The sequence below is a fragment of the Passer montanus genome, unplaced genomic scaffold, assembly GCF_014805655.1.
Source record: "Passer montanus isolate IOZ18808 unplaced genomic scaffold, ASM1480565v1 scaffold98, whole genome shotgun sequence".
NCBI classification, from domain to species: Eukaryota; Metazoa; Chordata; class Aves; order Passeriformes; family Passeridae; genus Passer; species Passer montanus.
The window spans coordinates 797124-824702 of NW_024375256.1; the positions used below are offsets into that span (position 1 = coordinate 797124).

At 61.3% G+C, this 27579-nt stretch overlaps 3 protein-coding genes across 3 annotated transcripts in view; 2 read left to right on the top strand and 1 right to left on the bottom strand.

The window, feature by feature from the left end:
• The first annotated feature begins 2 nt into the window (after window positions 1-2).
• Window positions 3-3219, top strand: PSMD7 (proteasome 26S subunit, non-ATPase 7). The gene is made up of 7 exons (XM_039696525.1): window positions 3-158; window positions 576-667; window positions 929-1021; window positions 1483-1580; window positions 1856-1936; window positions 2458-2549; window positions 2732-3219. Exons 1-7 carry the CDS (start codon window positions 85-87, stop codon window positions 3168-3170), a joined length of 969 nt encoding a protein of 322 aa, XP_039552459.1. The 5' UTR covers window positions 3-84; the 3' UTR covers window positions 3171-3219.
• Window positions 3220-3276: 57 nt separating this feature from the next.
• LOC120496248 lies at window positions 3277-4669 on the top strand. The gene is made up of 2 exons (XM_039696524.1): window positions 3277-3641; window positions 3932-4669. Exons 1-2 carry the CDS (start codon window positions 3314-3316, stop codon window positions 4633-4635), a joined length of 1032 nt encoding a protein of 343 aa, XP_039552458.1. The 5' UTR covers window positions 3277-3313; the 3' UTR covers window positions 4636-4669.
• WWP2 (WW domain containing E3 ubiquitin protein ligase 2) overlaps window positions 4161-27579 on the bottom strand; it is a 30714-nt gene continuing 7295 nt past the window's right edge. The window contains exons 5-24 of the mRNA XM_039696523.1: window positions 26314-26451; window positions 25319-25415; window positions 20773-21008; window positions 19684-19897; window positions 15450-15539; window positions 14979-15153; window positions 12292-12346; window positions 10763-10844; window positions 10366-10494; window positions 10146-10224; window positions 9971-10042; window positions 9794-9882; window positions 8637-8796; window positions 7578-7711; window positions 7341-7481; window positions 6700-6820; window positions 6317-6421; window positions 6122-6218; window positions 5274-5346; window positions 4161-5138 (exon numbers count right to left, since the gene is read on the bottom strand). Coding sequence (XP_039552457.1) covers window positions 5039-5138; window positions 5274-5346; window positions 6122-6218; window positions 6317-6421; window positions 6700-6820; window positions 7341-7481; window positions 7578-7711; window positions 8637-8796; window positions 9794-9882; window positions 9971-10042; window positions 10146-10224; window positions 10366-10494; window positions 10763-10844; window positions 12292-12346; window positions 14979-15153; window positions 15450-15539; window positions 19684-19897; window positions 20773-21008; window positions 25319-25415; window positions 26314-26451 — 2387 coding nt within the window. The 3' untranslated portion in view covers window positions 4161-5038. The remainder of the gene's footprint in view (window positions 5139-5273; window positions 5347-6121; window positions 6219-6316; window positions 6422-6699; window positions 6821-7340; window positions 7482-7577; window positions 7712-8636; window positions 8797-9793; window positions 9883-9970; window positions 10043-10145; window positions 10225-10365; window positions 10495-10762; window positions 10845-12291; window positions 12347-14978; window positions 15154-15449; window positions 15540-19683; window positions 19898-20772; window positions 21009-25318; window positions 25416-26313; window positions 26452-27579) is intronic.

A 27579-nucleotide genomic window follows, 5' to 3' on the forward strand; every position in this document is an offset into this window, starting at 1 on the left:
AGGGCGCTCGGGCCTGCTGCGGAGGGAGCGAGCGGGGCCGCGCCGGGCCGGGCCGGGCCGCGCCGGGCAGGGCAGGGCGGCGCCATGCCGGAGCTGGCCGTGGACAGGGTGGTCGTGCACCCGCTGGTGCTGCTCAGCGTCGTGGATCACTTCAACAGGTGCGGGCGGGCGGCGCGGCGCTGAGTCACGGCCGGGCCGGGAGCGCGGCCCTCAGGGGCCCGGGCGGGAGGGGACGCGGTTCTCCGGCACCCCGGCTGGTTCGGGCCTGATTCCGCTCCCTGCCGCCGGAGCCGAGCGGTTTGAGAGCCCAAAATGAACCCTGGGTGCCGGGAGGCGGCCGAGCCCGCGGTGCGGTTCGCTGGGGCCGCTCCCTGCCGGGGTCGGGCTCGCCTCCCCCGTGAGTGACACCGGGCCGGGATGGGGACGGGCTCCGAGGGCAGCGGAACGCCTTTGTGGCTGTGAACACAAGCAGAGGCAGCACAATCCCAGCCCTCCCTTCCACCCCAGACACGGGTGGGTCCCTTCTCCCCTCCTCTCTGCTCCTGGCAGGCACTGACAGCCGCTTCTCCTTTTAGAATAGGAAAGGTGGGAAATCAGAAGCGAGTGGTTGGAGTGCTGCTGGGATCCTGGCAGAAGAAGATCCTGGATGTGTCCAACAGCTTTGCAGGTGAGTTCCAGTGTCCTGCCCTTCTCCAAAGCCACTGAGTTATTTAGTGGATGGATTGTGTTGTGGGTTTTGAAGAAACCCTTGATCTGTCCATCTACAAATCACGTCATATCCAACAACAAATGCAAATTACTGTCAACACCCCTAAGCAAACCTCACTCTCCTTTAGCAGCCAAAAATACCCAAACCCAGAGCATTTCCATAGACATTTTAATTCAGGAAGTTGGATTCTTTAACACTGGTGTTTTGTTTCATTCCCAGTACCCTTTGATGAGGATGACAAGGATGATACCGTGTGGTTCCTGGACCATGACTATCTGGAGAACATGTATGGAATGTTTAAGAAGGTCAATGGTGAGTTCTGACAGTCAGGGATACACTCCCAAAAAACTTCCAGGGCTGTGGAGGAGGGAATTCCCATGAATCACAGAATCCTTGAGGCTGGGAAGCACCAGTGAGATCATCAAGTCCAACATCAGCCAGCATCGTGTTCTCCACTAACCATGTCCCACATCCACATGGTTCTGAACACTTCAGGGATGGGGCTTGCACCTGGCGATGTCAGATGTGCAGGCTGTCAGACCCTGAGAGCCACACAATTAACAGAAGCTGTTAATTGGCAGTGAAGGGGCCAGGAGAAGAGCTGTGGGTCAGTTGTGGTGATGAGTGAGTGCAGTCACTGCCCTAGCCATGGCCTTGTAGTCCACTTCCCTCTCCTCCACACGGATCAGGCTCTCACCCTCCAGTCTCTGCCCAGGTCTCTCTGCTGGGGCCTCCCCCAGTTCTGATTCCAAATCCTTTGTGCTTTTGCTCAGCCAGAGAAAGAATCGTGGGGTGGTACCACACGGGCCCCAAGCTGCACAAGAACGACATCGCCATCAACGAGCTGATGAAGAGATACTGCCCCAACTCTGTGAGTGCCACCTCTGGCCTGGGGGGTTGGTCTTGCCTCTCTTTCCCTGAAAGGGGCATCTGGGCAGCCTTGTCCCCCGCCCTTTTTGCTGGTGACACAGCTGTAAAGTGGTTGAGGAACTGGGATCAGGAGTTTTTTGGATCATTGTCTCGGTGCTTGAGTTACCCCTCTGGGCAGCCTTGTGCTGGTGCTGAGGAGGGAAGAGCTGGCTTGGGTATTTTTTCCCTCCTCCTTGACTGAAATCCAGTTTTCTGCACGTTTTCTTTCTCCCCGAGGTGCTGGTGATCATTGACGTGAAGCCAAAGGACCTGGGGCTGCCCACAGAAGCCTACATCTCCGTGGAGGAGGTCCATGATGTGAGTGTTCACTGTGTCAGGTGTCCCAGCCACGGCTGGCAGCTCTTGGAGGCTGTCACTCTGGGTCTCACAGGCTGCAGGGTGCCCAGTCATTGTGGGCCTGCCCTGAGCAGCTCACTCCTCGCTGAGCCCCACGCACACAAACAACACCCAGCAGTGAGTCACTCTAACTGTTGCATTTAAATTCACTCTGCATCTCGTTGCCTTTCTGAGGCCTTCACTGCAGAGCAGGAGCTGCTCTCCCAAAATGCAGCAAGGCTGGATCAGGGAAGAGAGAAATAATTGTGATATTTAGAATTTTCATTGCTCCCTCCAGGCACAGACCAGCAAAATGCAGAAATGGGAAGTTAACCAGAGCAGGAGAGATTGCTGGGGCAGTCAGTGACACTGATTAAATCAAGGACATCCCAGCCAGGGCTGTTCCTCTCAGAGCCCTTGTGCCTGTGTAGGGCTGCTGTTCTGGTTTCCTCGGTGCAATCCCTCATCCCCTGGCTGAAATCCCTGTTTGTGTGTCCCTTTAGGATGGCACCCCCACCTCCAAGACCTTTGAGCACGTGACGAGCGAGATTGGTGCTGAGGAGGCTGAGGAAGTGGGTGTGGAGCACCTGCTGAGGTGAGGGAACAGCTGCCCTGGGCCCTGCCACGCTGCCAACAGCATTCCTGGTGCCCCTGCCCGAGGAGCACAGCAACCATGGCATCACCCTGGGAGCCTCCTGCCAGCAGCCCTGGGCCCTGCCCACACGGCTGGGAAGGTCCCGGGGGTGAGGCTCTAATCCCACTCTCTCTGGCTTGCAGGGACATCAAGGACACCACGGTGGGCACGCTGTCCCAGCGCATCACCAACCAGGTCCATGGCTTGAAGGGACTCAACTCCAAGCTGCTGGACATCAGGAGCTACCTCGAGAAAGTAGCCCTGGGCAAACTCCCCATCAACCACCAGATCATCTACCACCTCCAGGACGTCTTCAACCTGCTGCCAGACGTGAACCTGCAGGAGTTTGTCAAGGCCTTTTACCTGAAGACCAACGACCAGATGGTGGTGGTGTACCTGGCCTCGCTCATCCGCTCCGTTGTGGCCCTGCACAACCTCATCAACAACAAGATTGCCAACAGGGATGCGGAGAAGAAGGAAGGGCAGGAAAAAGAAGAAAGCAAAAAGGAGAGGAAAGATGAGAAGGAGAAGGACAAGGAGAAGAGCGATGGCAAGAAAGAGGAGAAAAAGGAGAAGAAGTAAAAGGTGTAGGTTTTTTTTATTTGTAAATTAAAAATTCTTGTAAACTAAATCCCTGGTGCTGGGGTCTTGTCTGTCCTGCTCAGCACTCTGCTCCTCCTCACCCAGGCAGGGCTGGGGGGAGCCATGTGGAGGTTTTTGATTTCATGATGCTGTTATACAGCACATCCCTCAGTGTGTCTCCGGGGGTGTTAAGGCCTCAGCTCACGCACACTCTGCTCTCACTGAGCATATTCCCCTGGTCCAGGGCTAACCCTTTGCCATCAGCCAATGTTGTGCACCACAGCCACCCCTGGCTCTGTGCCCCAGCCCCTCGGGGTGTGGCACGGCTGGGCTGTTGTCACTGCTGTCACACCTCTGTGCCAGTGAGGCCCCAGCCCCTCCCTGGGGACAGCGCTGGTGGTTCTGTCACCCCTGGCCGGGCCCAAGCAACTCTAGGGACTCTGGGTGGGGCACTGGAGCAGGCAGGGACAAAATCCATGGGATTTGTGATCCCGGTGCTGAGCACCGGATGCTGTTATGGCGCTGGAGCCCCAGCCCTGCAGACCCCACCCTGGGAGACACACGGGGACCCAGGACAGGCGCAGACCCGGGACACACGGGGACCCAGGACACACACAGAGGGACCCGGGACACACACAGAGGGACCCAGGACACAGGGGAGCCAGGACACACACAGAAGGACCCAGGACACACACAGAGGGACCCAGGACATACACAGAGGGAGCCAGGACACACACAGAGGGAGCCAGGACACAGGGGAGTATCCATGGGATTTGTGATCCCAGTGCTGAGCACCGGATGCTGTTATGGCCCTGGAGCCCCAGCCCTGCACAGACCCCACCCTGGGAGACACACGCTGACCCAGGACAGGCGCAGACCCAGGACACACGGGGACCCAGGACACACGGGGAGCCAGGACATACACAGAGGGACCCAGGACACACACAGAGGGAGCCAGGACACAGGGGAGCCAGGACACAGGCACGCCTCGCAGCTGCTTTGTCGTTTATTGCACACCAAGCCGCGGGGGCAGGCGGGGCCGTGCGGAAGCCGCCGGTTCCCAGCCCGGAGCCGTTGCAGGTCCCGTCTCCACAGGCCCCAGACACACGGACACAGACACGCCGGGTCTGTGGCCCGCACACACGGGAGGGACAGAAGTGACAGCCAGGTGCTCTTGCCCTCCTCACTGCAGAGGGAACACAGGAGTGTGGGCAGAACCCAGGATCTGAGCGAAGGCAGAGCCCCCGGGGCTGCTGTGGAGCACCAGCTCCAAGCAGAAACCACATCATGTAAATACAACTGCCCAGGGCCATGGGCTGCACATCGGGACAGCCAGGGACACGCTCAGCCAGGCTCTGGCTCCAGTGGCTGCAGGTCTGGCCTGGGAAGGGCTGTCCTGGTGCTCAGATGGTGCCCAAGAGCCCCTCAGAAGCATCGTCGTGGGGATCCCTGTCACTGTTGCTGAAGGCCGGGTGCAGGACGGGGACCAGAAGTCAATCAGAGAGCCATTTTCCCCCTCACCTGCCACATTCACCAAAATGCTGTGAAAGGCAGAAAGCACGAGGGGGAAGAAGAGCATCTACCAAACATAACTGAGTCTGCAGAGGGGGCTGGGGAGCCCCGGTGCCCCCTGTGCTGCCCTCCAGCCCCTCTGTGCCAGCCCTCGCAAGCCAAGCCCTTGTGTCCTTCTCTCCATCACACCTCGGGTTTCCTCAGGGAGGGAAACACAGCCCCGTTCCCCCAGGGCCATGTCAGTGCAGACCTTGCCCAGGAACAAAAGCCACAGTGTCCAGAGGGGCCCGTGCCCATCCCGGGCAGGGCTGGGCCCTGGGCAGCGGCCGGCAGCGCTCCGGGAACCCACAGCTCCATCACTCCTGGCCAAAGCCTTCCGTCTCCTCGATGGCGTAAAGCAGCTTCTCCTTCAGCTGTTCATAGCTCTTGTAGGGAGGGAGGTCCAGGCGGTTGAAGCTGGGGAGAGAGCGGAGGCTGGGACAGGCCAGGAGCAGCAGTCCCCTGCCAGGGCATGGAGAGCCCTGTGCAGCCCCCAGAGCTCCTTTCCCCTGTCCCCACACGCTCCAGCCTGGCCGAGGGGCAGGGACTTACCACGTGTGACTCCGTGGCAGCCACGTCTCTTTGCCAACTTTATCTATGCAGAACTTCTGAGGCCCGTTGCTGCCTGTTAATGAAGAGCACAGCAAAGCTCTTTACACGACCAGGAGCTGAAAAAGAAACCCCTCCCACACACCAAGATCCACCACCATGGCCCTACAATCTCAGGGTCCCACAGGGCATAAAATCCATGGCAGCAATCCCTGCCTGGCTGCAGAAAGGACATTCAAATAAAGGAGAAAGCAAAAAGCAGATTCACAGCACAGAGGGGCAAGAGCACCATCTCTGAGCACGATGGCTCCAGAGCAAGTGCTAAAACTCATTGATCTGTAAACCCTCAGGATTGTGTGAGTCCATCCAAGTTTTAAAGGACCTGGCACAGCAAGTCTGAGTCACTAAGGTAGTTTTTTAACACAGTGGGAATGCTGGAGAGATTCCAGGGGGTGGGAAAAGCTAATATGCCAGCGAGAACAACTGAGTGGGTTAAGCAAGCTGGTTGGCTTAACACGAATGCCAGGAAAGTCAGGGAAAGGCTGGTATAGGCCCCAAAAAGCAGCAAATTAAAGGAGGAGTGGAACCACACTGTGGTTTTCTGAAAAGGAGGCTTTGTCACACAAGAATGAAAATTGAATCAGAAATCCAATCTCATTCAGACTGAGATCACAAACCAGCCCGACAGAGTTTACCCTGGTGGGACCCTTCGGTCACGGCCAAAGAACATGTGTGGAAATGGCACAGCACCAGAGCACTGTGCTCAGACCTCACAGCTGCTTTCCTGCCCCTGTGCTGCCCTGAGCTGTGTGTGGGGACAGGGACAGGACGGTGCCACCCCCAGGACACACCGATGAGCTCAGCAAAGCCCCCCACGGGCAGGCGGCAGGTCCCCGTCACGAACTGCAGCAGCCGGATCCTCTTCTCGTTGTCCATCTCCTTAACCACCTGCAGCAGGAACGCAGCAGCTGAGTGGGATCCTGCTCCCAGGCTGCAGGATGGCTCCTGCCAGGGCACCCCCCGCCCTCAGCTGGGCTCACACTGACCTGCCAGAACCACTGGATCTGTTTGCTGTTCTTGGTGTAGTGCCTGTAGATGGTATTTTTCTGCCAGTCGTTCATGTCAATCTCCTGCATCCCGCACAGCATCAGCTGGGGACAGGGGACACTCAGCAGGGGACAGACGGGGCCCTGCACCCATGCTCTGAGTGCCAACCCCTCTGGTGCCAGCCTTCACTGGCCCAGGTGCCAGCACTGAGGTATCTGGCACAAATGCCTCCCATCCAACGGGATGTTCTCTTGCCAATGGACCCCACGAGCCACCCCCAGACCCAACACCCGTGGCTGTCATCAGGGGATGGGCACAGAGCATGAGCAGGGTCACCACGTGCCACTTCCCATCCTCATCCCCACCCCGGGGCCCAGCTCACCTCCAGCTCCTTCTCGTCGAAGTAGCGCAGCCACTCAAGCGGCACCACCTCGTTGAAGCCGTCCAGGAAGGCCTTGGTCTGCTCCTCCACGCCCCGTGTGAACCTCCAGTCTGTCAGCAGCCTGGGGAGGCACACGGGGTGGGCACGGGGCCAGCACTGCTGGCCCGGCCCGGGGAAACCCCAGCATCCCTCCCACCAGCAGGGAGGGCCCAGGGAGTGTGGGGAATGGGAGAGGGGCCCTCTCAAAGCACCAGGGCTCCCCTCAGTTCCCACGGGTGGGTTTCTGTCTCTGCCCCCAAACCCATGAGCAGCATTCAGCCCCGAGAGTGGGAGCTCCAGGGGTGCAAACCACATCCCCTGGCTGGAGCTGAGCTGGCCCTGGCAGCCCCCAGGCAGGCAGGGGGAACAGCCATGGGATGGGAAAGCAGCCTCAGCCTCTCTCCCCTCTCCTTTTTCCTGAAAGTACTGGCAGCTGCCCAGCCCGCAGCAATCCAGACCGCAGCAGAGCTCGGCCAGCCGCGCCAGCCCGGGCCTGTCACAGGCCACGTAGCCCAGGGAAGCAGCCACGTCCCAAGCCCCACGCTCCCACCCCTGCAGCCAGTAGAGGGGTGCCCGACAGGACCCCTGGGCCAGCCACTCACATGATGTACTCCTCCTTGTTCTCCTCCGTCACACGGATGCTCTCGCCACCCTCCTTCAGCTCGTGGGTGGTCACCTTGCCCAGGATCTCCATGTCCTGGATGAAGTACAGCTCCAGGCCGCACTCCTCCAGGCTGTTCTCCCTGGGGGGACACCGGGATGTGACTCCTGACGGAGGCACCCAGCAGCAGTGAGGGGCTGCGGGGAGAGCTCTGCAGGAGGCAGTGCAGGGCACTCACTTGGTCCAGACGATGGAGTTGTAGAACTCGGGGTCGATGGACTCCAGGTCCTTCAGCGTGGGGCGCTTGTTCAGCATCCTTTTGTAGAAGGGCAGCGTGAAGCCAGTGTCGATGAACTTCCCGTGGTACAGAGCCTGTGGCAGGGAGGGGACCCCAGGTCACAGGGGACCCTGGGATGCAGCCCCGGGGCAAGACAGTGCTCCACCCTGGGGCAGCCACGGGGCAGAGGGGCCTCATTCAGGGGCTCCTGAGCTGTGGCACTTGCTCCTCACTGGCACACGTGGAGGGAAGGGTGGGCTGCCCCAACAGCACTTCCCAGGCCGGGTGGGCTGCAGCCCCTCTCCCTCCCCACGGCAAATTCCACTGCATCTCCCTCTCCCCTCACAGCTCTATTAAGAGCACTTGTTTAAACAGAGCTGTGCTGTGGCTTCCCTGAATCCCTGGCTTCCAGGAGCCCCGAGGCAAAGGCAGCCAAAAATAATGCAGACGCTTGTCTAGAACGGCCCAGCGGTGAGTAATAGTCTGGGGTTTTATTGGTATCCTGCGAGGCAGGGCAGGGCAGGGCAGGACAGCGGGGCCGGGGCCGCCCCCGCGCACACCCCGCGGGCTGCGGGCCAGCGACCCTTCCCCGGCAGCCCCTGCCAGCCCGGGCCACACTGCCCTTCAGCAGCCCGAGACAAACGGGAGGAGCTGCTCTGGAGCTTGGGCAGCTGGAAAATCTCACACTGCTGCGACTAAAAATAGTCCCTGGAGCTGCAGACCCGACAGCACCTGGGGTGACAGCCAAAGACCTGGAGCCATCCATCCCCGCCACAGCTCCTGGGAAACCAGGTCTCCTCTGGCCCCACAGCCACTCCGTGGATCCAAAACGCATCACGCACAGCACCCCTTGAAGGCCCATCTCCCACTGACCCCCACGTGGGCAAGAAGGGGCTCGGGGAGGGCAGCAGTGCCGAGGCCAGCACAGCCACGGCACGCGGAGCTGCCCCTGGCCCTGCTGCCCACCCCGTCCCCTGCTCCACAGGGGACGCAGAGCCCTGGTGCCACCCCCGCTCTCACCATGGCGATGAAGCGGCCGATGAAGCGGAAGTAGGTGAGGTGGTCGGGGTTGATGGACGAGGCGGGGTTGATCTGCAGGCAGTAGTTGTTCTTGCCCGCGTACTCAAAGAGGCAGTACATGGGGTTGAGCACCTCGTGGGACAGGAGGAAGAACCACTCCCTGGAAGGAGACAAGGGGAACACGGTGACAAGCAGCTCAGGGAGGGGACAGCGTGTGTCCCTGCACCAAGAGGGTGCCCACCTCCCAGGGGTGCCAGGCAGGTGCTGGGCACTGGTGTGACCGGGCGAGGCTGTTCCCCTCCCCGGGGTGCTGTGTGGCGTTTGTGAAGTGTTTCTGGAGATGCCAGCTTGCTGCAGGCCCCACTCAGAGCACTGGGAACCTCGGCAAGTGCCACACACAGTGCCAGCTGGGCTGTCCCACACACACACACCCCGAGTGCACCCAGTCCCTCACACACGCTGCCCCGGGAGCCCCACGCCAAGCTGGGGACAGCACCATCCTGGCTGTGCTCCCCCGGCCGTGCAGGCAGACAGCAATCCTCAGACGTGGAGGCAGCCCCGGCATCCTGTCCGTGGTTCTACCCTGTGGTAGAACAGCATGACGTAACCTACCATAGGGTAAAACCACTGGCAGGACACGGAGAGAGGTGGAGCAGGAGCAGGAGCCGGGGTAGCAGCCCCACGAAGGGCAGCAGGCGAGCGTGGGGTGGCAGCGGGCAGGACACGCCAACCGAGCTCCAAGGACACGGCCCAGGTGAGCCAGAGGGGGCTCACCGGGACACAGGACCCCTCCAGCCAAGCCACAGCCCATGCCCTGTGGTAACATCATCCCGGGGCTGCAGAAACCACATCACACCCTGCCTGCCCTGGCACACTCTGACTGTCTGGGGACGTTTGCTGCAGGGAGACGAGGCCACTCAGCCCATCGCCCCCACAACTGGGGGCAGCAGGGAGCCCCAGCTGGGTCCCCTGTGCTCTCACTGCCAGGGACAGGCTGGTGCAACGCTTTCAGGGTGTTCCACCACTCCTAAAAGCCAGCTGCCCATCTGAATGCCCCTGGACTCCTGTGCTCACGGGCTGGGAGCCCCGAGTGCAGCTGCCACAGGACCCAGGGCACAGGCAGGGCATGGCCCTGTGGCCCGGCAGGCCATGCTCACCTGGCAATGCCACCGTAGTCCAGGCCCTCCTCCCCTCGCATGATGATGTACAGCCGGCGCCGCAGGTCGTACGGCTTCATGTTCATGATCTGGGGACGAGAGGGCAGTGTCACCACAGCCAGGGCCAGCTCCACGGCCTGCCTCCTGCCCGGCTCCACGGCCCTGGCACCTCCCTACCTGCTGGAAGGAGTCCTCGAAGAGCGTCTGCCGGGACACGCTGATCTTCACATGGCTGGGCAGCGCGTTTGACTGCAGGCAGGGCAAAGGCACGGGGCTGTGTGAGGCTGGTAGGGCTCTCCTCACCCACACCTGCCCACAGGGCTCAGGGCAGCCACACAGCCGCTGTACTCACGTGGCAGAGGAAGCGGAACTGGTGGTACTTCCAGCGAAAGCTCCGGTCGTACGCGCCCGGGGAGCCGCCGTGCTTGCTCCTGCCAAAGCAGCAGGGCCAGGGTCACACCCCGCGCTGCCTGAGCAGCCCCGGCAGGAGCCGGGTGGGATGGGGGTCACCGGGGCGCAGCTGCCCTCAGTCAGAGCCCACACGAGCCCCCGGGGACGCTGCTCGGGCTTACCCAGACTCGAAGCCCGGGCGCGGGTCCTTGAAGGTGGTGGTGCGGGTGTTGTGGTCCACGAAGTACCGCACGCTCTCATTCGTGTACTTCATCTCCCAGCCCGGCGGCAGCGGCGGCTCCTGGATCATCCTGCCGGCAAGGAAGGGCTCAGACAGGGCCTTGGGCAGTCCCCCCCTCAACTACAGCTCTGTGCCAGGCATAAGGAAGGATTCATGGCGTGGGACTGGCGAGCGGCTGTCCACACTCCAGGAGAGGAGTCCTGCCTGCGCAGCGCTCCGGCCACGGCCACAGCACTGTCAGAGCCCCCCCTCCACCTGTGGGACACGTGGCCTCCGTGCAGGCCGGGTCCCTGCAGAGCTGCACCTTGCCAAAGGCTGCTCCCCCCAAGGCCGCCTACCCCTGCGTGCGAGGGTCCTCCCACTGCGTGGTGCGGGTGTTGTGGTTCACGTAATACACTCGCCCATTGTCCTGTCTCTTCTCTAGGAGAAAAGGGAGAGACAGCGTTAGCTGGAGTCCTGGAACAGCCCTCCCCTTCCCAGCTCACAGGAAATTTGTCAGCTCCCCCATTCCACCTCCCTGGCTCGGTTGGGAAAGGCAGGATAAACCCCACATTCCTTCCGCGTGCCCGAGCTGCCCCAGCCCGGCAGCGCCAGCGTGGGGAGGTGCCAGGGCACAGGCAGGGCTGCCAGGCCAGCACAGGGGCTGTGCTCAGGCACACACCCTCGTGGCACACACACAGCCCCTTCTGGGACACGCAGCAGTACCCCTCCACATGGATCCACAGGTGCTTTCCCAAACTCCCTGCATGGCCGTGCTCCAGTGCACACGTGTGTGAACACACACACCTCCCTGTGCTGCACACAGGCACAAAACAGCTCCAGCACACAGCCCAGCCAGCCCTGCACACACCCCCTGCCTCCCCAGCACTGCGTGTGCCCTGCACCTCCTCCTCCTCCATGTGCTGCGTCACTCCCCCCTGCTCAGCCCTGCACCGAGCAGGCAGGGACACCTTGTCACCTCCCTGTCACCCTTGTGGCCAGTGCCAGCCCCTCGCTCCATCTCGCTCCTGGACTGTGGGCAGCAGCCCCCAAATGATGGCCAGGACTGCATCTATCCCAGGGATCCCATCCGTGCTGGGAACCCCCACCCCACAGTCTGTGCCTGCCCAGCTGGCACTGGGGATGGGTCCCTTCTCCTTGCTGACAGAGAGGGGACACCCAGCAAGGGCTCCACCACTGCTCCTGCAGACTGCCCGAGCAGCCTTGGCCCCTCTGTCCTGCTCCAAGCTCCCACAATTTTAACCCTTCTCCTGCTCTCTCTGGCACAGCACAGCCCAGTGCACCCACAAGCATCCCAGCCTGCCCTCTCCAGGGATGCTCTCACATGGAGGGGGTCTCTCTGTCCTGGGGGTGGCACAAGGGCTTTTCAAAATGTCCCAGCACACGATGCTTGGGCCATTTGGGGATGACCAGCTCTGCTCCTGCCAGCTGCCAGCCCTGCTCCAGAGCCAGGCAGAGCATCCCGGGAGGCAGCACAGCAGTGGGACAGATCCCTGCTCATCAGAGGAGGGGTGCAGAGACAAACAAGGACTTCCACCCCCAAGCTGGGGATCTTCCCCAATCCACAGAGCAATCTCAAGCACTTCTGCATTCAGCAGCTGAGAGAGGCTGGGAACTCCTCCAGGAAAAGGGGAAGGCAGGGGGAAAATAGCTGAATTTCACATAAGAGATCGTGCTAGTCACAGGCAGAGTCAGTCCCACATGCAGCTGAGCACAGGGAGTGCTGGCTCCAGGGCCACCCTTCACCTCCCCATAACCCAGCCACGGGGGCAGGGAGCTGCTGGCAGCACGGAGCTGGGTCCTGCTGCGGGTGACACGAGTGTCCCCTGGGGGCTCGCAGGGGCAGGTGAGGCGGTGCAGTACTTACCCCAGCCGGGAGGAAGGGGCCCCAGAGGATCATTGTCGGACGGGGCTCCGGAGGACTAGAGAGAGCACAAACACGGAGTAAAGCCCAGAGCCGGGATGGCTGGGAGGAGCAGAACGCAGAGGTGAGCCGGCCAGCCCCGCTTCCACTCGCCTCCCCTTGGCCCACAGCTAAAAAAAAACTAAACGAGCCAGGGAAGTGGAATGGGGGAACTAAAAAAAAAAAACTTGCACACTCAAGAGGGGGGGGTTAAAAAAAGAAACAAAATAAGCAAAAGCAAATGAAAAAAAAAATTTAAAAAAAAAGAAAATAAAAAAGCCGAGGAGCTCAGGCTCAGCAGGGCTGGGGCAGGGGCAGGGGCAGGGGCTGTGCCGCCCGGGGCAGCGGCACGGCCCGGAGGGCTCGGACGTGCGCGGCTGCTCCGCGTCCCCTGCACATACACCTCCAGCCTCCTCCAAGAACCACACACAAGAGGGGAAAAAATATCGCAGGCCTTTCCAATGAAATCATTGCCACAAGCGCTGTCCACGCCCCGCGCTTCCTGGCGGGACGGCGGCCCCCTCCTCCTCGGCGGGCTGCGGGATGCGCCCGGCCCGGCCCGGCCCGGCCCGGCCCGGCACGGCCCCGCCCGCCCGCACAAAGCCCCTTTCTGCGCGGGGCACGGGGCACGGCTGCTGTCCTTCCCGCTGCCTGCCTGCCCGCTGCCTGCAAACCCCGCCGGGCTCCCCGCGGATGGAGGGGCCCGGGGTGCAGGGCAGCAGGGGCCCTGGAAGGGCTTTTAATGGTTAAATGGGAGCGCATCGTTACCCAAAAGGTGCGAACCCATCTGCGGGAGGGGGCTGTGTCCCAGCCTCCCAGCCGGGATGGATCCCGGTCAGCTGGGCACGGGGAATGCCCAGACCCGGCTGGGAACGGGGCAGCCCCGGCCCCCCGCTGCCAGAAAGGCACCCAAACCTGGGTGGGTACAGCTGGTGGCAGCCAGCACCCCGAGGGTGGCCTGGCACGGTCTGTGCCCCTCCGAGCTCTGCCTCTTGTGCCCAGCCCCAGTGCCAGGACTGGGCTTGGACTTGGGGCAGTGTCCGCTCCCTCCCGCCAGGACAGGCTGCCCACACAGGCATGTGTCGTGTCCAGGGGTACCACCTCAAAACAGCTAATGAAAGCCACCAGGGCAGAGCTCCAGGCAGCTCCTGCTGCTCCCCACAGCCCTGGGAACAACCTGCCCCCAGACCCTTTGTGCAGAGGATGTGGCACTGGGGCATCTGCTGAGAGAGTGTCCCAGGCTCCACCCGAGCCCCCAAACTGTGCCTTGCCCACCTCTGCCCCACTGCTCACCACCCCGCACCGTGCCCTCCAGTGAGGGCACAGGGATGCTGGAGGCAGGAGCAGGTCAAGCAGCCAGCCCCTGTGGGGCAGGAGGCAGGGCAGGAGCCATCCCTGCTGGCAGCAGGGCTCAAACAAAAAGTACAATCGTTCCATCAGGCTAAATTTGGAGGCCGAGCCCCTCCCTCGGCAGAGCGTGGCCAGGGCCTGGAGCAGCTCCAGGGCTGGCGCTGGCAGGAGCAGGGACAGCCCCAGCCCCCTGGGCACGGTGACAGCCCCTCCCAGGGGAGCGTGCTGGAGGGACAGCACATCATCGGGGGTGCAGCTCTGCCTGTGGGGCTTGGAAGGGCTGGAGAGACAGGCAGGGGGAGAAGAGGGGCTGAGCTGCTCCCACAGCCCCAGGAGTGAGCCTGGTTGTGTCCCACAGACAGCACTTTGCTCTACACCCCCCACCAGAGAGCAGCTGAGCTCCTGGATGGAGCCCTGAGCTCACTCCAGGCCCAGCTGGGACTCCTGGCTTTCTCTGAGGAGACAAAAGTCAATGAGAAGTCGGTCCCTGCACGCTGCCCACCTTCCCTCCACAGCTGTTCAGCTGCCTCTGGACCAGTGCAGGTTCACCCCTGCGTGGGGCTGGATTGCTGCTCCAGGAGGCAGAACTGCTCCAGCCTGGCCCTGGCCCTGTCCCAAGCACTGCTCTCCCTGCAGCCCACGGCCACCAGCACTGCTCAGGTCAGCAGAGGTGCTCACCCCCCACAGCTGGGTCCAGATCCATGGCAAAGGTATGGCCAGGACAGAGTGGTCCCTGCCCCGGAAAAGAATGGTTGAGACCATCCCCTGTGCAAGGAAATTCAAATATTCAGCCCAAACCAGGAACAGAGGGAAGCAGCAGATAAAGCAGGAGGATGCAGGCCAAGTCCAGCTCGTTCCCTGCACTCTCTGGTCCCTGGCTCCTGCAGCCCTCTCCACTTGTACCCCAGGCCTGCAGCTCCAGGACCCAGCCACGCTGCCCTCAGTCCAACAGAGCCCTGGAGGGATGAGCTCAGGCCCCAGAGCCTCCTGTCCTGCTACACACCGGGCTCCCATGGCTCCCTCATGACAGCAGGTCCTGCAGCCCCACAGGCCAGCAGCAAGGCTTGTCTGATGGGAGCCACAGGAGAATGTGTGGCTGGCCACACTGGCACTGGAGAAACCTTGGGGACAGGCTGCTGAGGACACCTCCCACCACCCTCCAGGGCCATGCAAGCTTATAAAAAGCAAGTCACTCCCCCAAGGCCTCTGCAGGCAGCTCAGAGCCCGCGAGCTCCCATCCAGGCACTGCTGCACACAGCCCAGCCAGCTCCCCGGCAGCCTGGCGAGACCCCAGCTCCCACCTGGTAGAGGAACCTCTGGCTGAAGTGCTGCATGGCGCCCTGCAGCTGGCTGCGCTGCGACTGCCACTGCTCGTAGTTGCGCACGTACTCGGCCGTGGGGCGCTGCCACGTGGTGGTGCGCGTGTTGTGGTCCACGTAGTAGTACCTGCCCCGCGGATCCACGCGCTTCTCCCACCTGCAAGCACCACGGAAGCTGTCACCGCGTGCCTCGGGCCGCTGGGGTGCTGCAGACTGACACCCCGTGCCACCAGGGCTCCGTGCCAGCTCCACAGCCACTGCTCTCCCTCCTAAAGGGGCTCTTCTGGCCAAGGACCCAGCAAAAGGAAACACAAAGGATAAGTGACTCCCTGCAAGGGCACACGAAGCCTGGCAGCATGCTGGGACACCAGCGGAGCTCCCACCAGGATGCCATGAACAGCCACCCCTCCAAGACAGCGACTGATCCGAGGCCTGGAGCCCCGAGCCCCTTACCCTGGAGGAAGGGGTCTCTCCCACGTCGTGGTCTTGTTGTTGTGGTCTACATAGTAGACTCTGCCATTCGGCAGCTCCCGCTGCTCCCACCTGCAAGGAAAATGCAGTCATGAGGCAGGTGACACCTGCTGGCACCAAGAACATCCAGAGACATCCCTGCTGCTCAGGGAGCCCAGCCCCTTGGCACTCCAGCCTTTATTTGACAGGTCTGCGTGGCAGCTACTGGGTCTCCTGGATGGGGAGAGGGGCTGAGCACTCTGCTCCCTCAACAGGCACAACAGGAGCATAAATTCCTAATTTCCCCAGAAAGGTCAGATAGGATTTCACAGAGGGTCAGTTTTATGCCCTGTGTTTCTGATGTATTAAGAGAAACCAAACAAAAACATCTTCAAAGGGGAGTGTTTGAGCTGGGGCTGGGATCTCTCCCTGCAGCCCTGGGCTTGCTGCTGACAGCTGCAGCTTAAACACACGTGTGGCCATGGTGCTCAGGCTGGGGTGGCCTCAGGACAGCCCAGTGACAGCAAGCCTGGCTTCACAGGGCCACGCTGCAACCACTCTGTGTGTGCATTCATTCATGAATTTCCCCTGGCAAAGGTAAATGCTCTGTGGAGCCCGTGCTTTCTTGTCAGCTTTTATCCTGCAGCAGAGGAGGCGAGCCAGCAGCTGCTGACAGATCAAGTATTCTCCTGCCACACTTCTGCTCCCACAGGCCTCTCTCCCCATTCAATCATCTGTCTCAATTAATCACCACAAAAAGCTCCAGGAAATTAATACAGCAGCTTCTGTGTGGCAGCAAGGGAGCCAGCCCAGGCTGGCAGGCAGCAGGCAGCCCTGGGGATGGAGCTGCTCCATGTGCTGGTGCCCCACAGCCTGGGCTCATCCCAGCTCAGCCCCACAGCTCCAGGGACAGCACTGCCATCACCACAGCCACACACCTGCAGTGACCCAGCTCAGCTGCACTGCAGCCTCTGTGCAGCCAATGCAACACATGGTGCTTCCAGTCAGCAGCACTGGACCTTCCTCCTGCCTGGAACGGGTCAGAGACACCATGGGCATCCCTGAGGGAGAGTGCAAGGCAGGGCCTGCTGTGCCCTGCACCACCAGGGTGCCAAGCCTGACACCACCTGCTTTCCTGGTCACAAACCATGAACTTGGTGCTTCATGAACATAAAAGCACCAGGACAGGTGAAACAAGAGTGAAATCTCTAAAGAAAAAATCAGCACAGCTGGGTGTCCTAGCAGGTCTACATGAGGAGGATGGCAGAAGGTGTGCAGGCACTTCTAGGGCAGTGGAGCTGCCCTGGACAGCTCCTCCAGTCTCATTAACAACAGATGCTCTGATCCATACAGCTCTGAGGACTTGGAGGGTACCATTCCTGCAGCTGTAGAGACCAGAACTCCCATGATGAGAATTCCTCCAGGTTTCTGGATCCCTCTGGCTGCCCTCATGACTGCAAAGAGCCACGTGGGACTGGGGAGAGCTGCTGGTGGTGGCAGCTATTGCCTGATGTTCCCTGTCCCCACCTCACCCCCTGTAAAAACACTGATGAGCTCACAAACTCCAGCAGCTCACAAATCCCAGCAGCTCCTGGGTGATGTGAGGAGTGAATCTGCTGAGAGCTGGCTCTCCCTGTGAGCCAGTGCTGATGAACCGTGGTTACTGCTGCCACACAGGGATGGGGACACTGGGGACAACCCATCCTTGCTCAGACACCTTGCCCAGCTCCACACGGCCCCCAGCATGGGAGATCCATGGTTTTGGGAGTGCTGGATGGTGGGAGCTTGCCCCACAAGCACCACAAAGCACCCAACATGCCAGTCCCTGCCAGCTCTCCTCCAGCTGCCCACAGGCCCTCAGTGGCCATGGATGCAAGGAGCCACAGGCACTGGAAGTGGCAGAGCTGAGGCGGCCCTGCAGTCCAAACAAAACGCCCTCCTTACGTAAGAAACCACAGCCCGTGGGCTCTGCCAGGCAGCATAAAGCACCTCTTTGTGCGGGCAGGGCAGCGCAGCACCCCCGCCCTGCCGCCTGTGCCACACGGGACCATCCCTGACAGGATCCAGATGCAGGCAGCCCCCTCCCCTCCCTTCCCTGGCTGCTCGGACAGCCCAGCAGGGGAGCTGGGACCCCGGGCTGGGACCCCGGGCTGGGACCCCAGCCCTCGGGCGCTCCGGCACCGCGCGCGCTCCCGGCGCCGGGGGAACGCTGCCCAGAGGATGTGAAGGAGGCTTTGGGCACTGTCGGGTTGGAATTACTCAGAACTCCTTCCAGCCCTCTCCAGCCCCTAGGACAGGCTCCCAGTTGTGTGAGGGATGCCTCTGAGCCGCCACACCTGGTGCAGATGTTGAGACACAGAGATGTGAGCGCAGCAAATCGCTCTGGATCCCCGCATGAACCCAAGCGTCTGTCACAGCCCAGGACCAGCAGGGAGGCTGAGGCCACCCTCCAGAGGCTGAAGTGAGTGCTCCCCACGCTCCCAGGGAAGGAAGGAGACGCTCAGAGAACAGGGCAGGGCTCGGGAGGTGCCTGGCAGCTCTGCAGGGACTTTGCTCCTGGAGTGGCAGAGCAGGAGCCGCCCCATGGGCCTGCAGTGCTCTCACAGCCAGCCCAGCAAGGGGCTCTCCTGCATCCCCATCTCCCCAGCTGGGCCCCAAACCACTAGGCAGAATAATTCTGTGGTGAGGTGAGCCCGCCAAAAACCAGCCTCCCTGGATCAGGGCTCCAGAACTGCAGAAGCTCATTCACACCACCCCAGGGACAGTGTTGTGCAATCCCAGATCAGCAAATCCCGTTAGCCCAGGACCTGCTCTGGCAGCTCCCAGGAAGGGCTCACACCGTGGAGACCCCAATGCATTCAAGTCCCCACTCTCCTTCACCTGGGAAGCCCTCCATCTCTGGTCTCCCCTGCCCAGGCCAGCACAGCACAAGCACAGCTCATGCTGCCCTCTTTCCCCCTACAGATCCCACAGCCAGCACAGAAGGTGCTAACCAAAGGTGCCTCCAGAGACCCAGATTCCAGGAGCTCAGCCTGGAGAATGTCCCTACCCTTCAATGTTCCTCTCCATCCAGCTCCCAAAGCACAATGGCTTTATTCTCCTCCCTGCTGTGACACATGGATTCTCTGGTGTGAGCTCCACAGGGAGATGGGCAAGGAGGACATGGCCACCTTTCCATCTGGCTGGGCCAGGTAAACCCAGCCTGGTGTGTCTTAGAAAGCAGTGCCCACAGCCTCCAGAACCCGGAGGTATCTGCAGGCTTCCCCACCCCAGCAGAGAAACAACAGCCTGTTTCCAGCCCCAGGTGGGGAAAAGGAGACCTTCAGTCTACCTGGTAGGAGCAGAAAGGGGCTTAAGCTCTGGCTGGAATAAAGGCCTTTTTGAGAGCACTGGACTTTTCCAGCTGCCTGGAAACAGGAAGCGCCCAGGCCAGGAGAACAGAAACCCTCACACACCCTGTGCATAAAGGCACAGTGAGCCGTTAACCCTAATTACCTGTGACTGACACGCGAGCGGGGCCTGACCTTCCAGGCATCGCCTCAGCCAAAGCAAAATAAACAGCTCCTTCATCCCAAACACAGGCCGTTTCACCCCCCGCCCAGAACTCAGGGGGTCTGACACAAGGGGAGAACGGTGCAGCTGCAGCTCACTGGGGGCTGAGCCCAGACCCCAAGTGCTGCCCCCCACCCTGAGCCAGCAGCTCCCACTCCCCTCCAGCCCCCTCCCGATGTCCCCTGGAGGAGGAGAAGGATGAGCAGCATCCACACCAGGGAGAATGAGCACCACTGGGGTCCTGCCCCCTGTCCCCAGCAGTGGCCAGTGTCTCTGTGGTGTCCCCAGAGCGTGTCCGTGCCCTCCTGCTCAGTGGGAGCTCCCTGAAAATCCACGCTGTCTCCTGGGCATTCTCCTCTGACTGATCCCTTCAGCAGCCCCGTGAGAGCCAAGGGCTCTGCTGCTCCACGGGCACAGAGATGTTCAGTGCCCAAACACCAGTGGGCACAGGCCAGACCCCAGCCCAGAGCGTCCTGGGCAGGCAGGCAGGACAGGGAGCAGAGGCTGTGCCAGGCAAGGGGCACAGCATCCCTGGACCTGCCCCAGGCCCTCCCTGTCCTGCTGAGCACCAGCATCTCCAGCAGCTGCTGGGGCAGCTCCTTCCCCCCCTGGAACAGCCCCTGATCCCCAACACAGCAGTGCCCCAGCTGGCTCCCCCTCCCCGAGGGCTGCAGGCAGAGCTTACCCGGGGGGCAGAGCATCCAGGGCGAGCAGGGCTGCCCGGGCCGGGGGGCCGCTGGGGCCCGAGGCCTCCTCCGCCTCCCTGGGGCCGCCCGGGGCAGCAGGGGCGGGAGCAGAGGAGCCCTCGGCCGTGCCCGCCGCCGCCGGGCTCGGAACGCTGGCCCCCGCCGCCGGCCGCTCCTCATCCACGTCCGCGGCAGCCACGGCGTCCCCGCTCACTGCAAGGCAGAGGGCAGGGGTCAGCACAGGCAGGGCTCCAGGGCTGGCTGACCTTCCCGGGAGCAGAGCTCGTGGTGGGTGACAAACAGCTCGTGGTGGGTGACAACCCGGGCATGGCGCTCCCAGCGCTCCCAGCCTGCGGCAAAGGCAGCACCTGCTTCACCCAGACCCCTCTGGGAACCACTGCCATCGCCTCCATCCTGACGTGGCACTTTGCATTTGTGCCCAGGGTCTCTCCTGCCACTGGAAACATGCTGCATCCCAGATGGGAACTCGGGGAATGAGCAGGAGCCCCAAAACAGTGGGTACAGGATCTCCCCTGAGGCAGAGTGAAACCCAGGCTCCACAAGTCAACAGCACTGGAAAGAGCTACATGTTGCTGGATTCCACTGAATCTTTGGAAAAGGGGAGAGACAAAGCAAAGGAAAACTACAAAAAAAACTGCTGAGGAGGAAAATGCAGAGCAAAAAATGAAAGGGAATTTGTTAGAGGAATATTTATTAGATACCAAAACCCCAAGACGTGGCCGCCCAGCTGAGGAGATCCTTTGGTACTAGATATCCTGGCTGGAGTGGTAAAGCAAAAGCTTTATAAAAACCCATGAACAAGGAACAAAGGAGTGAGGGATGCAGACATATTTCCAGGAGCTAGAGCTAACATTTAGAAGCATTGTAGGAAAAAGCAGATAAACCCTCAAGGAAGGGAGACTGAAGAGCTACAGACGCTCTGTAGAAGAGACAGAATGAGACCCATCAATGCACAGGGACAAAATTCCCAGGCACTACAAGATGCATTACGAATCTCAGCAGAGACTCATTTTGTGCCCAGTGACCAGCCCTGAGCTCTGTCCCCACCTCCCACGAGCACGGGTCACCTGTGCCGTTGGCCACGCCGTTGGCCATGCCGGTGGCCGTGCCGTTGGCTGTGCCGGTGGCCGTGCTGGTGGCCACGCCGTTGGCCATGCTGGTGGCCGTGCCGTTGGCCATGCTGGTGGCTGTGCTGGTGTGCTGTGAGCTCTTGGCCTGCTGCCGGTGCCGGCTCCTGGCGCTGGGACTTTGCTCTCCACTCCCCGCGTTCCCCCGCGCCGCTCCGGCCGCATGTCGGTGCGTCCTGCAAGGGAGGAGCACAGGAGGTGAGAGACATCACATGGAAAGCAGCACTCCTGCTTTCACCCTGGGCTTCTGCTGCTTCCGCCCAGCACAGCCCCCGCTGTCCCCTGGGAAGGGCCAGGATACAGCTCCTGGCCAGGGTACTGCTCAGGGCAGTGCCTGGAGCTTCGTGCTGCCTGCTCACACCTGCCCAGAGTCCTGGCACACACCTGGTGGCAGAGACCCATGGAGGGGTCACCTGGGTGACACCAGCTTGCTTTGTTCACAGGTGGTCACTCTATGTGCCAAGGAATGGCCCTGGATGCTCACAGCCACACTCCTGCTCAGCACAGTGGATCCCAGCTTGCTCCATCCACCCCTGCAGATCCCAGGAGATCCCACACCAGCCCCGGGTCCTGCACCATGGTGGGGACCCTCTCCAGTGCCTCCTGCCTGGCGCCAAGCCTAGTGCAGAGGCAGGTGAGGAAGGTGCTCCCAGGACAGCTGTGGCCTCCAGAAAAGGAGGGAACAAACAGTCAGGAAAGATGAGAGCTGAAATCCCAGCACGAGTTGTGGCCAGCTCAGGTGCAGCTGCTCTGTCTCTTGGGGTCACTGCCACCCTGGAGCTCACCTGTCACTGTCCTCCACGGCCAGGGCAGCCCAGCCTTCACTGGCAGAGCACCTGCAGCTCCCCCAAGCAAACTCACTGCCTTGGACCACCCAGGGCCCCCAAGGCAGCACAAAGGCATTCCTGAAACAGCTGGGTTTCACCTTAAGAATTCATTCCTGCGAGGGACATGCTGTCATCCCAAATCTGGGGGGCTGAGGAGCAGAGGCAGAGCCCAGGCAGCTCCACCCAGGCTGGCAGCCCAGGCAGCAACCACGGAGGGTAGAGACTGCAGGGAAAAGGACATCAGTTTCTCCCAGCCAAAGTCTACCTTAAAAGGGCAAAACCCACAAACTGTCCCCACGTCTCAGGGCTGGTGCTGGGAGGGGACAGCAGCTTGGCAGCAACAGGGCACAGATCAGTCATGCCACTCAGCAGCAACTGGAACCCTCCCACTCACTCCAAAGCTGCTCTCCTTGGGGAGCAGCTCATGGCAGGGCTGGGACTGGGAGGAGCCCTGGGAAAGCAGGAGATGGTTGTTGAAAATAGATCAGATGAGAGCCACGGGCAGAGCAGGAGCTGCTGTGACCACTCGAGTGAGTCACAGACCCCTAGGAGGGCAGCCCCAGCCAGGGGCTCGTGGAGGGGCTCCTCAGACAGTGAGCTCCCTGGAACCCCAGCTGGCCCCCAGACACGGCCCCGTGCTGGGGTTTGCTTTGGCCACCAGCACCCAGCAACACGGGGCATCTGTAGGGAGAGAAGAGGCTCCTGTTCCCCCACCAGGAGGTGAAGGGGGCCCCTCAGTGCCAGGGCTCAGCAGGGCACACTGGTACCACCCACCTCCCAAAAGCTGGCTGGGTTCTCTCCCCACAGTTCTGCCCACGGTGAGGCCAGAGGCAGCACAGCCCCCCGAGCCCTGGCCAGAGGGGAGCAGGCAGGTGTCACCAGCCTGCCCCACTGGGAGCAACCTCTCTGGCATTGGAGGGCTCTGGTCCCTGCCCTCCTCAGCACAGATGAGCTCAGAACTGCCCGGGGAGTTTTTAGAAACCAAAACAGGATGTTTCCAGCCGGCGGCACAGGGTTACCAGCCTGAATTAGCCAGCCCAGCCCAGCCCAGCCCTCCCACGAGTGCTCCCATCTGGGCATTGTCTTTTAATAGACACTGGAAACAAACCCAGCAAGGCCACAGAGCACGGCGGGATGGGAGCGTGCGCTGAAAATAGGAGCAAGGAAAAAGCAGGCAGGGCACGGATGGGAACAGACAGGGTGGGATGGAGAGGGGTGTGTGGATGGCAGCCCCTCTCCCACAACGGGGACAAGACCCTGCTGTCCCCCATCCACCTGGGCACCTTGGCTGGCTGCCCCACTGCCCCTCCTGGGCTGGGGCAGATGATGCCAAACAGTAAAGTGGCATCAGCCAAGTGACATCAATCCTTCCTCCTCCCCTTCTGCCAAGGCAGAGCCCCCTCGTGAACATGAACCCCAGCCAAGAAACCCAGGAATGGCCAGCTCCTGCAGCTGGGATGGCCAGAGGGTCCCTCAGGAGATGCAGCAGAGGTGGCAGCACATGCCTCAGTCTCACTCAGCACAGCAGAGCCCAAGCTGTGGCTGAGGAGGAGGGCAGAGCACAGGCTGGAGCCAGCACTGGCTCTGGGGAGCAGGGCACAATCTGGGAAACAGAGAGCCTCAGTGCCATGCAGGGGCGAGAGCACAGCCCCCAAAACATGGAGCTGAGAAATTCCCCCAGTCCCTGCCAAAGTGGGGAGGCAGCCACATCCCCCAGCACCCAAATGAGAGAATCATGCAATAGTCTGGGTGCCAAGGGATCTGAAAGCACACTCTCGTTCCAGCTCCTGCCATGGTCAGGGACACCATCCACTGTCCCAGGGGCTCCAAGCCCTGTCCAGCCTGGCCTTGGGCACTGCCAGGGATGGGGCAGCCCCAGCTTCTCTGAGCAACCTGTGCCAGGGCCTCCACAAACAGGGGCTGTGGCACCCATGGCCCCAGCTCTCAGCCAGAGCTCCCTCTCCCTGCACAGACGGCTGTGGAATTTCACACCCAATCACCAAGATTAGCAGCAAATCCCAAGATGACATTTGTTCAGGAGAAGAAAGAGAAGCCCTGACCAAGCAATTTCCCTTGCAGGGACAGTGTGGAAATAGCTGAGGAGCAAAGAATGCCCCTTTTCTTCCCATCCTGCCGCTGAGTGACTTTGCCAGCATCCATCACCAAGCCCAAGAAAATAAACACGGCTCTGTGTATAAACACAGCAACCATCAAACAACATTCCCAAGTGCAAGGGACCCACATTCCACCCTGGAGCGTGCAGCTGCCTCGTCTGTGGGTACAGAGCAGTGCTCTGCCCCGCGGAGCAGCACCACATCTAACTGAGCAGGGATGTCCAGAACAACCCCAAATTCAGGTGAGTACAGCCTGGACTGAGAACTAGCTCAGAGGTTTCCACACCAGGGCAGCCAGGGGACATGGCTGGTGGCAGGCACACCTGGCAGGTGTCTGAGGGTGCCCTGCACAAGTCCTGGCAGACCACCACACTCAAGGTGACAGCAGAAGCACAAACTCCTCACAGCCGATGGGAAGGCAGTGGGGAATGGGCAACAAGCAGTGCCCAGGCTCAGCCTCCCAAAGCAGAATTTTTTTGCAGGTTTTCTAGCACCTCCTGAGAGCTGCTAAGTGCCTGCCAAGCCCAGCTCAGCCAAATCACTGAGCACTTCCCACCCCTGGGGAGGCTCTACCTGGACAGCAGGAATCAACAGGAGCAGGCACCAGAAAAGGGCAGAATCTGTGTCCACAAACTGCTCCCAATTTCCATCCCTCTCCCTCCCCGGGTGGGAGATGAATACACAACATGGAAAGACAAGGTCACTTTTTGAGCCAAAAACATCAACTCTGCTGTGTGCCCAGCAGATAAAGAAGGAGCAGAAGAGCTCAAGGTGTGAAGCTTGCAGCTGAGAGTGCTCCTGAGGCTGGGCCACGCAGAACCTCCCACGGACAGGCTGCAGGCTCCACAGCCACACTCCTACCCAGAACATCTGCACAGGCTGCTGGGCCACTGCCATGCTCTGGAAATATAAATAGGTGTTAAATTCAACTCCATGTTGACAGTGTGACACGTCTCTCAGTAACCACAGCTCCAAAAGGAGCAGCACTCAGCCACTCCAGCCCGGCAAGGAGGCAGGGCAGGGCAGGGCACAGAGCCAGCTGCAGGATGGCCTGCTGCCCAAGCAGCTCACTTCCTTTGGAAGCAGCTGCTATTTCCCTGCAGCTCTGCTTCTCCTGCTCTCCCTGCACCTTCGTAAGCATCTCCCTCTGGCCACTGCCTGGAGGAGCACTGTGCTGGCCAGGGCTGTGCTCAAGTGCTGGGGTTCCTGTGATCCCCATTTGAAGGCACCCCACTTTGCTGGTTTGCTCACTGCCCCACTCTCAGACAGATCATTTTTTAGCTGGAACAAATGGTGGAAACTCTCTGAGCCATCACAGACCTGCTGCTCCTTGAGACACCAGCACTTTAGGAGAGGCTCAGGCCAGCCACAGCCCAGCTGTGCAGTCACTCCCCTGCACTCCCAGCTCTGCTGTGCCCAGCACAGACCTGTGTGCTGCAGGACAGGGGCTCACTGGGGGATCTGGAGTGGGGTGCACAGCACAAGGGCAATCCAGCACAGCCACAGCGACCCCTCAGCAGGGGACACACGGCATGGGACCCTCACCTCGCTCTGCTGCCAAAGCAGTTGGTGCTGGGAGGTTGGTGCCGGCCCTCCGTGGCCACAGCTGTGCTCGTGGGGTCCCGCCCAGCCACCTGGGACCCTGCATGGGGGAAGAACAAGGGGAAGAAAAGGACTGAACCACCTGCAGATCCACCCTCCTTCCTCCCTCCTTCCTCCCCAAAAGCACAACAGCCCCATGCCCTGCAGGACAGACCCCCAGCACCCAAGGGCCCCCTGCCTCACACCACACAGACCAGCACCTCCTGGCCACCCAGCACCACAAGCAGGACACAGGACTCTGCAGAGCTGGCAGTGCCAGGACAGCACTGCATCCACAGCTCCCAGACTCCACAGGTTCTGTCTTCCAGCGACAAAGAGGAGCCAAGGGAAAGCAATGCACCAACCCCTGCTCTGCACAAGCTTTGCTCTCTTGGCAGCCCTGGGAGATCAGCCACCAGCCCATGACCCCACAGGTGCTCTGGCATGGGGAGCTCTCGTGAGTGGATCAGCAGACACTGACACCATTTCCCAGCCCTCACAGCCAGCGAGGGAGGGGGCTGATCCAGCGAGGGAGGCTGGAGGAGGGCTGGGGAAGGGCTGCTCCTCCCAGGCTGCTGGGGAGGCTGCTGTGAGCCTGTGGCTGCTCCAGTTCCACTCCTGCCACAGCTCACCCTGGCGTGAGCCCACGGGGCTGGCCCGGGTGGGCAGGGGTCTCACGGGGCAGAGGTGGGGCTGGCCCCAGGGTGGGCAGGGGTCTCACAGGGGCAGAGGTTGGGCTGGCCCGGGTGGGCAGGGGTCTCACGGGGCAGAGGTGGGGCTGGCCCGGGGTGGGCAGGGGTCTCACAGGGGGCAGAGCTGGGGCTGGCCCGGGTGTGCAGGGGTCTCCCGGGGGCAGAGCTGGGTGCTGGCCCCAGGGTGGGCAGGGGTCTCCCGGGGCAGAGGTGGGGCTGGCCCGGGACAGCCGCGTGCCCCGCGCCTCCTGCGGGCCGGGCACTCACCGTCCGTGCCGGCAGTGCCGTCGGGAACGCTGCCCGGAGCAACAGCCGGCCCGTCCAGGAAAATCGTCAGCTCCCCGCCCGACACAATGCTGCCTTTGTTCTCCGCCTGCAGGTCCAGGGTCAGCTGCCTGTTCTCCACTGCAGAGAGAGACCCCCAGTCAGCCCCGGGGACCGGCCCTGGCAGGGGGGGCTGCCCTGCCCCGGCCCCGTGCCAGCCTCCCGGGCCTCCCCCATCCCCAAAGGACAATGTGCCCACGCCCTCAGGGCCACCAGTGGTGACCACACACCTACACACACCTAGAGGCCAGCCAGTCCCACCACCTGCTCCTGAGGAAGAGCCTTCTTCAGCTCCCCAGGGGCTCTGGCTGTGACACTGAGACCCCGTCGCTCACAGATCCAGGAGCTGGGGCTGTAGGGCCAGCAGGAAAGCCAAGGGATTTCACAGAACCACCAGGCTGGAAGAGACCTCCAAGTCCACTCCATGCCCCAACAGCTCAACTAAACCATGGCACCCCGTGCCACATCCAATCTTTTTTTAACACATCCAGGGATGGTGACTCCACCACCTCCCCAGGCAGCCATTCCAGAACTTTATCACTCTTTCCATAAAAAACTCTTTCCTAATATCCAACCTACATTTCCCTTGGCACAGCTTGAGGCTGTGTCCTCTGGTTCTGTCAGTGCTGCCTGGAGAAAGAGCCCAACCCCACCTGAGCACAGGCACCTTTCAGGAGCTGCAGAGAGCAATAAGGTCACCCTGAGTCTCCTCTTCTCCAGGCTGAACACCCCCAGCTCCCTCAGTTGTTCCTCACAGGAGGTGTGTTCCAAGCCCCTCACCAGCCTCACTGCCGTCCTCTGGGCACACCTGAGCATCCCAAAGTCCTTCCCAAACTGAGGGGCTCCTTTAAGGTGACACAAGGGGCAAGAGGAGTCCTGCAGGGTGGTAAGCATCCCTCCATCCACACCCCCCTGCACTGACTCCACTGAACAAAACCAGCGCAGAGGGCTGTCCCAAACAGGAACACTGCTGCAGCACTGGACTGCATTCACAGAAGGTTCTGGAGAGAGTGCCACGGGCTGGGAGGCTCCTGGAGACAGCTGCCAGCTCCACTCCCTCCTGTGTGAGCCAGTGTGGCTTCATCAGCTTGGCTTTGCTGGTCCCTGGGGGCGGTGGGGGCACAGCACAGCCCTCAGCACCCACCCCATCCCAGCAACGCCTGCCAGTGCCAGCCAGACTGAAACACCCGCCGCAGAAGGCCAGAAAAA